Source organism: Ictalurus punctatus, chromosome 1 (genome assembly GCF_001660625.3).
Source record: "Ictalurus punctatus breed USDA103 chromosome 1, Coco_2.0, whole genome shotgun sequence".
Taxonomy (NCBI): domain Eukaryota; kingdom Metazoa; phylum Chordata; class Actinopteri; order Siluriformes; family Ictaluridae; genus Ictalurus; species Ictalurus punctatus.
Window position 1 is genome coordinate 14,874,902 of NC_030416.2, and position 9,166 is coordinate 14,884,067.

Consider the following 9,166-nt stretch of genomic DNA (forward strand, 5'->3'; position numbering starts at 1 on the left):
ACTTTTAAAGATATTCACAGAGTTTAAAGTATAGGCTGTTTTAAGTCTGTATTTGGTCTAATAAGGTAGTCAAAACCCTGAGTTATATATGTTGCTGCTACATGTGTAGTTTATTTAGCAATGCATGTCTGATGCATTTTATACAAATAATAGCCCTGGGGAAAAAACAGCTTTTTGAATCAAACTGTGAAATTCTGACTGGAGGCCCTATACAGTGGTTCCCAGAGAAGAACATTTCAATTTCAGATTTTGTGACAGAATTTCATTTGTTTAGCCCCGATGATACGGACATAAAAAATGGGACACCATCAATAAGGGGATTTAGCCATGTTTGTCCTATCTGTATCGCCCAGACTCCCGCCTGACACCCCCACCCCCCCACCCCCCCACCGTCTATTTGTGAGGGTTTTAGCAAGAGGCAAAACCACAATAAACTGTGAAGTTCATGGCCAGCTTTTAGAACAATAAACAAAAGGATAGGGTGCATTCTGGGCTTTAGCTACTAAACACAAGCTGCTCCCTCTTCTTTGCCCTGCACCCACTCTCTCATGACCTTTAGGGCCTAGGGTCACTGTCTGCCCATGGAGGTGGGGTTTGATGGGGTGTGCTCTGTCCAAGTGAAGATCCATAGTCCTCTGCTTATTAATGACACCCAGATGGGAGGTGAATTTATCCCCAAACTTGCTCTCTCAGTCACACGCAGGGCCAGGAGGTCCCATAGTGCTTTACGAGTGGATGTGGGCTCGCTATTGTGGAAGCGTAGAATGCAGATGGTGCTGTAGGCATAACTAAGTGGCTCTAATTTAACAAAGAAACTATTGTTACCATCATACTGCTCAACCTCCTACAAATTATGATCAGAAAAAAGAGTTCAGAAAATATAATGTCAGTTAAATGGGTCCAATGTGCCACTTCAGATTCTAGTGGATAGCCTGTGGAGATGTTTTATTCAATAAAAAAAACAATAGAAATTAAATTAAATGGTCCAAGCCTTTGGATTAAAACAGTTTTACAGTGACATTTGATCAATTGAAACTGTAATCTCACTTCCATGCTAGTTACATCTCACAGTCTCATGAAGCTGCTAAAGGAGAATTTTTCAGAAGTTTAAAGTTCATTTTTAAGATTCAATTTTAATTCAAGCATCTTATGGACATGATCTTTTTCTGTTTCAGTTAGAGGCAAAGGCTAAACAGATTCAAGTGAAACTAAAAGAACAAGCTCATACTTCTATTATATAGAAGAGATTTTGACTCAGTTCTGTGCTCTTTAGTTCATCTGATTTGTGTACTCTTTGGAGACATAGAAGGTGATGTTGTACATTTGTTAAAGAGAACATTCAGATGGGTAACAAATAAAAGGAAATCCTGGAGGCGCTGTTATGCTGTGGAGGGTATTTTACTGGCATGCTTTAGGTCCACTTATCCCCTTAGTGGGACAGATCAACACAACGTTATTCTGACTGCTCACCTTTACCCCGTAATGAAACATTTCTTTCCTGGTGGAAGAGGTTTCTTCCAGGATGACAATGTCTCCATCCATAGGACATGAAGGCTCACTGAATGGTTTGAGTATGAAAACGTAAACATAGTATATGATGTAAATCTTATACTATGACCTTAACATTTACCAAATCTCAACCCAGCTGAACACCTATGGGGCCAACTTGTAAGAGAGCACTCTCACTCTCACAAACTCAAGTGACATCTTTTTGGGAAAATGGTGTTCATCCCTCCAGGACAGTTCCAGAGACATGTAGACTCTATGCCAAGGTTCATTGAAACTGTTCTGGTGACTTGTGTTGGTTTCACATCCGTAATTCTGTGGAGATTAGAATTGCAGGAGATAATTTGTCTAGATTTTCACTTAAGCATTTGAATGTGTTGCAAAGCTTCAGATTAAACCTCACAGTGAGGATGTTTTGGCACAGCTGACATTTTGAAGATGCCAACAATAACATGAGTCAGTCATGTAGTGGTTTCAGATCCTCAAAAGTGACATGTGGCTGCTTTTATAAAGCTAGCAGAATGAATTACTAACTGTGTTTGAGGCAAAATTGTTTGGAAGAATGGTTTGAATGTACAATTACATAGACTTGTAGAATCTATGCCACGGTACATTGAAGCTCTTCTCCTGGCTTACTAAGACTCTTTATGTTGGTTCTTCTTAATTTGCTCATCTGTAGATTTGTAGCATTGCTAAGAAAAATGAGAATGAAGTGAAGTTTCTCTCACAGATTTCATTGTTTCCTACTCAACACAGACTGGAGGAGAACCAAAGTGTGTAGGATGATGGAGCCATGGCCCCAAATCTGTAGTGACAGCACGATGATGATGATAACAACAACAACAAAAGTAATAATAATAATAATAAACATTATTGTATAGAGCGCCTTTAAAAGCAGATTCTCAAAGCGCTGTACACAAAATAAGCAGTACGTAGAAAAATAAATAAATAATAGTAAACATCAGCAAGCTAATGCTAGTTTAAGTATGTCTTGAGTTCAGCTTTAAAAATGTCATAGGTCTGAGCTTCCCTAAATTCAAGAGAAAGAGTGTTCAAAGGGTAGGAGCATAGACAGAAAAAGCCCTGTCACCTATAGATTTTAAGGGGGTTTGTGGAACAGTCAACAAATTAGACTGTGAGGAGCGCAGTCTGTGAACTGGAGTGTAAGGGATTAACAGTGCAGTAAATAATGAGGAGCCAAGCCATGTAATGCTTTGTATGTCAACATCATAATTTTAAAATCGGCACGGAACCTGACCAGGAGCCAGTGCATTGACTCCAAAAAAGGAGTATTATGATTGCATGTCCTGGTCCTAGTCACAACCCTGGCGGCAGAGTTTTGTACATATTGGAGCTTATTGAGTGTGGATTTAGAAACTCTGGCTACAAGGGTGTTAAAGTAATCCATCTGTGAGATGACGAATGAGTTTATCAGCTTTTCCACTACAGAGAAATTTAGTATAGGGTGCAATCTTGCTATATTTTTGAGGTAAAAAAAAAGAGATGCTTTAACAGTGCTCTGTACAAAAGAATGAAACTTGAGACTGGTATCAAAAAGGACTCCAAGATTCCTCATTTTACTTTGAGTCTCCAAAACAAAGTTATGAACACACAGAGGCAATGAACCAGCTTTGAGAATTTGATGACTGGAACCTATAAGCAACTTTGGTTTTACCGCTATTCAGGCACAGAAAATTAAGATTCATCCATGTTTTTATCTCAGAAATACAGTCAGAAAGAAAACAAACATCAAAGTTTTCACAAGGTTTTGAGTTGTGTATAGATTTGGGTATCCTCAGCATAAAAGTGATAACGGGGGCCGAGCGATCGCAGCAGGTGCCCAAGTGGAGATAAATAAATATTGAAAAGTAAAGGGCCTAAAGCTGATCCCTGCGGAACAGACTGATGATTATGATGATAATGGTGATGATGATGTACTTGTACTCCTGTACTTATAGACTATGAAGAGCCTCCTGAGTTTAGAGTTAGTGCTTTTGATATGCTTGTAAAGCAAACTTTAGAGTTTTTAAAGTATGTGAGAGCATACATGAACTCAAGACAGGACAGAAAGACAGATGAACTAAGTAGCTGTATGGGAATGATGGAAGAGGACAATGATGTCCTGAGGAGCAAGAGAATGGTGATAAGTGTGGAAAGGGCCAGAAGGCTAGACAGCAGTTTATGATGACGGCTTCATGGAGTCATCAGATGTGCTGAAAGGTGACAAACTCTCCATTTCACAATTGGGTGCATTCAAGTTCAAGTACGACTGGAGTGTTTTGTTGTGTCTTTTGGGGACAGCTGGGAGAGGGAGTATTTGGGTGCAGGGTATGAGAAGGGTCGGGGTCTGCGTCAGTGAATCACCCAACACAGACATCCCCAAAAAAAGAGAGAATGAAGGGATGGGCGTGTTGGCGGCACAGGGATAGAGGCGAAGTTTGAGTGATCGGGTGGCATGGGAAAGTCACCCCCAAGTTCAAGTGAAAAGGGGAAAACGTGCTGGGGGCAGGGAGAGAGGGCAGATGGTTCCACAGAGTGTGGCGGGGGATGATGAGATTTGGGGGTGGGGAAAGGGTAATTATAAAGTGGTGGGAGCGAAGATGGAGTAGTATCACTGGTCTACCCCAAACCCCAAATCATGTGACCCTGCTCCCTTTTCCCTCCACCCTTATCCCCACCACTTCTGACATTGCTCTGGCTTTGGGTGCTTGAATGGCTCTGTGGCATTTGGCAGCATTGTGTTGCTGTTTTGGGGTGATGGAGAGGGATGGGGGGTGCTAACAGAGCCATCAATCAGACTAGGGAAAGTCAAGTGCAAGTTCAGCTGAGATGAATAGCCTGGAGCAGCCCCTCTTCAGCCAGCCTGCGGCCCCTCCTGCGCTGTTGTCCCTAACTTTCTCATGCAAACACCCAGTAGTGTGTAGAGGGAATGAAGATGTCGTTGTGGCATTCCCAGCCTCGGACCAATTCCTCTCCCTATCTCCTTCTCTCTCTAAGAATAAATCAATATGTGGCCAAACACATTGGATCACTTCAGAAGCGCTAAAAAGTATTTCTCACAGACTCCATTAGCTTAGTGACATGGATTGACGCAGTCTAATCAGTACTATGTACTAAATCTGCAACAACTGCTGTTATTAACATCTTGGAAATGGTGCTATTACATTTCAAGGGCTTTAATGTTTTTACAGTACTCCCGGTAAATAGTGTCATAGTTCACTCATTATGTCTTGGTAGATAAACGAGCAGTGATGTCAGTGTTGGTGTTAAACCATACTCTCTTATCAATTACTGTAATATGAACCATCACTCCTCTCTCTGCCCTGCATTCTCAGACTGAACTTTATTGGATTTACAGCTCTATAAAGCTGGGGACTGAGAGTACTAGGGCCTCTCAGAGTCAAGCTTCCAAGACTGTTGTTTGTCAGACTCTTAAAAAAACAAATGATCTCATATTTCTCTTTTATGTGTTCTAGTTAGAATACAGTTGAAATGATTCATTTCTTTAATGATGTTATCTTTGCTTCATCAGTTTATCATCATCATCATCATCATCGCAATGAAGCAGTCTTTTCCTGCTCCACCATTTTCATCTCATCATCAAAGCAGGATTTCAGCCACACTGTCTTCTTTTTACCATTTGTAAGCACCTGCTACATTTCACATCAAACGGCTGAAAAAAAGCTGGGCTTTATACCACCTAACTCTTCGACTCTTGCTTCTTTTCTCTTACAGATTTGGGCAGCGCTTCTGAGCTGGCCTTCATTAAAGAGCCTCATGATGTCATTGCTGTAAGGGACCGCCCCTTGATGCTGGACTGTGAGGTGGAGGGAGAAGGCCCTATTACTATTACCTGGCGGAGGAATGGTGTACCTATTCAGGTGGGCCCCAGAGTGGCCGTGTTAAGCAATGGCATGCTCCTAATCCGAAACTTCCAGAAACGACGCGAGAGCAATGAGACGGATGCCGGAGAGTATGACTGTGCTGCACAGAACCGCTATGGCATGCTGATCAGCCGTAAGGCACGAGTGCAGTTTGCATGTGAGTGTCCCTGTATTTATGCATTAAATTAATCCGTTAATATCCATTTCAAAAGTCTTGACTGACTTCTGATTGCTTAATTGTATTGGTCCTGTTCATTTGTATTTGTTAAATGGAATGAGAATATGATCTTCACACTTTCAGTGCTGGAAGGCTAACTGCGCTCTGTACTGGTGAAGACTTTACACCCAAGAATTCTAATTCTACAACATGCACCTAGGGACCCTTTAACTCATACTTGATAATCTGCTCCCTCCTCATAGCTGGGACTTCCGTTAGGCCAGAGGCTACTAAGAGAATCTTCTTTCTAAAAATGGCCTCCATTATTGATCACATGCCCCTTGATGCTAGAGAGGGCAGAGGTCACTCAGTGGATAAGACATTGGGCTACTGATCAGAAGGTTGTACAGAAGGGAGTTCAAATCCTTGCCCTTACCCCCTCAACTTCTCATATGACTCAATTGAAAGTCAATTTGGAAAACAGAGACAACCAAATGTGTAAAATGTGGGGAGTAAAGAAGGTTGGATCACCTTTTGAATCATTTCTTTTCATCTCTGCTCTCTGCCAGCTCTTCCCAAGTTTCACACCCACCCAGAGTCCATGGCAGTGGATGAAGGAGGGGTGGCACGCCTCCACTGTGCCATAAATGGAATCCCTGAGGCTAGCATCATGTGGGAGAGGAACAGAACCATACTCAGCACAGATAATGACAGGTTACAACCCCCCCCACACACTGTATCCACAGTTAGGACAGTGTTGTCAACATTCTCTGATGAATTTCTATAGTGTAGATAAATACAGGTATACATGTGTTAAATTCTGTAATATACTGTTCTGTGGTTCTCTCTCTCTCTGTCTGCAGGTATACTCTCTTGCCCAATGGAATTCTGCAGGTTACTGGTGTGCGTCATGAAGACAGTGGAGTGTATCGCTGTGTAGCCAAAAACATTGCTAACACACGTTATAGTCACGAAGCCTTGCTCACTGTGACTGGTGAGACCAACGGCTAAACTGGCCTTTACATCTTACATCTTACACCTGTTCATTAGTATTTCAATTTCTGAGTCTCTCTCACTGTTTTTCTGTGTGTGTGTGTGTGTGTGTGTGTGTGTTTATGTCTTTCTCTACACAGTGGCAGCACCTCGTACCTATAAGGAGCCAGTTATTCTCTCAGGTCCTCAAAATCTCACCATCAACATCCACCAGACTGCCATCTTAGAGTGCATTGCCACAGGCAACCCCCGACCGATTGTGTCCTGGAGCAGGCTGGGTAAAATTGATACACAAATACTCATAACTATTGCGGCAGATGATTTAAAGCTGGTTTCATGCATCCCTGGTGTCCTATTTCAAATAATGCTGTCTTACAGAGGCACAGTGCACCACTAATACAGTATTATGGAGGATATCTTCTTGAAAAAGACCTTTTTGCTCTGTAGCAACATACTGTACAGTGAATGATAGAATACATTGTTACAACATTTCACAAGTCAACTGCCTTGCAAACAATTTTGACATTTTCTCGTATTCATTATTTTTATTTTACTTAAGTATAATGATAATGGTATGTACAGTCCTATGTAATCATGCACCTGCTACGGTAAGCTTCTGCTGCTTTTACTTCACTCTTATTTGATCTCTTCTCTATATGTGTGTCTCTTGCAGATGGACGTTCTATTGGAGTGGAGGGGATCCAGGTGTTGGGCACGGGTAATCTTATGATCTCCGACGTTTCCCTACAGCACTCTGGAGTATACGTGTGCTCAGCCAACAGACCCGGAAGCAGGATGAGACGTACCGCGTTGGGTAGACTGGTCGTACAAGGTAGGAAAAAAATTCCATTCAGACTGGTCCAATACCTCCATTATTTACTTACCTTATATTTTTCTGCTAGTTATTTTCTACTAGTGCACTGGGGAAAAACATTTTTTCAAGTAGATAATAATAGGCATTAGGTAGCTGATATCAAACTGGTTTACACACTACAATTCAATAATAAGTAACAACTAAAAGGGGATAGTTTTAGCTGTTTTTATTTTTACAGAATTCAGCCATGGCAACATCCATTGGGTTTTCCCTGACCAACACACAATAGCAACCTGCAACTTTAGCATAACAGAAATACTCATTTTGGGGTCTCTCACTACTTTGCATAGAATAAGGGTAGAGCAGACAAATAATACTTTTCCTCTATAGCATCTTCATTCACATACAGTACATAACATCTTTTCTGATTATTCTTACTGTTTCTACAGAAACATAATTATAAATATGGATAGTAAGAAAGCATTTCTTATATTCAGTCAAGGTCTGATACCTGTGATATTTACCTGGTATATGAGGTACACTGCATATGTACCGAATATTTGCTCTTTAAATGGAATATGGCTGACCTAGGACTGCTGTCGTTCAGACTTTTGGCTAATGTCAAGTATCAGATACTGATCATAAGCAACGTGCAGCTGCCCTGAGGAGGTCACATATGACATGAAATTGGCGCAGAGCAGATCTGGTTGGTTTTATGTGTATAGCCCCAAGCCCTTCCATTCAGCCATATCTTAATTCTGTCCACACATGCGCACACATACACACACACACACACACACACACTGATGTGTATGAGAGTAGGTTTGCGTTTTTGGGTACGCCAGACTAGATTAACTTGGCCCAGGCCTGACTGCGACCTCTGGGCTGAGCTCACACTCTTTCCTTCAAAACCCCTGACCTTCTGCACACACACACACATATAGACACACACCCGCATTTCGTGATAAATGAGTGGGACTCCAGCTGGACTCTGATAATGCCTTATAAGCCACTCCAGTGTGTATTACCCTCCCTGCCTCCCACACCAGGGTGGGAGGGGGTTCATATAATCATGTACATATTGCAGTAAGCTCTTAGTACAATGCTGCTTGCATTCAAACAATAACACAACATCCACTGCTTTACTATGAAGCTACTGAAATTAACAAGACTTCAGAATTATTTATAAATGTACATATGTAATTCTTTCTGTGCTTAATTCATTCAGGTCAAAACATTGTACATGTAAAGAACATTGCGATTTTATTTGAAATGAAAGCTAATATATAAATCTATAGTTTTATATATTTGATATGATTGCATGTTTCTTATATCTACGTAAAGATGCACATATGTGGTAAGCATACAATTAAAGGTTGAATGTCTGTCATTTGTGTCAGAGATTTTCTGCTTCTGTCCTCATAAACCAGTCAGTCAATCACTCCGTCTACCAGCCTTTCCCCCTCACAGACTCTTGCAGTGACTGGATAATGCATTCATTCATTTATTGATTGAGCTGGTAGAGGAACAAAGAAAAAGAAACACTCCTGCCTTTCCACCTCTGCTTCACCTCCCAGCAGTAGTCCTGTTCAGAATTTTGCTTATCTGTGCTTTTTTTGTTGTTGTTATTGTTCTAATGTCACAGAATCACTGCTTTAGATATCACATTCCCTGGTAATGTTAATTTAACACTTCTTTATTTATTTTCTTATCACCTTAGGTTTAACTGACTCTCTACCATTTGTGACTCAGCATCCAGCTTCAGTGTTAATTAAATTTCTGCTATATGCAACGATGCAGGTGCCACATATA

At 41.2% G+C, this 9,166-nt stretch overlaps 1 protein-coding gene across 1 annotated transcript in view; it reads left to right on the forward strand.

Moving 5' to 3' along the window:
* Positions 1 to 3,607: 3,607 nt before the first annotated feature.
* The window catches only part of LOC108262988 (immunoglobulin superfamily DCC subclass member 3), a 14,373-nt gene continuing 8,814 nt past the window's right edge, over positions 3,608 to 9,166 (forward strand). Inside the window, exons 1-6 of the mRNA XM_053681393.1 lie at positions 3,608 to 3,653; positions 5,242 to 5,547; positions 6,117 to 6,261; positions 6,411 to 6,541; positions 6,681 to 6,818; positions 7,214 to 7,372. Of these exons, the coding sequence (XP_053537368.1) occupies positions 3,608 to 3,653; positions 5,242 to 5,547; positions 6,117 to 6,261; positions 6,411 to 6,541; positions 6,681 to 6,818; positions 7,214 to 7,372 (925 nt within the window). The remainder of the gene's footprint in view (positions 3,654 to 5,241; positions 5,548 to 6,116; positions 6,262 to 6,410; positions 6,542 to 6,680; positions 6,819 to 7,213; positions 7,373 to 9,166) is intronic.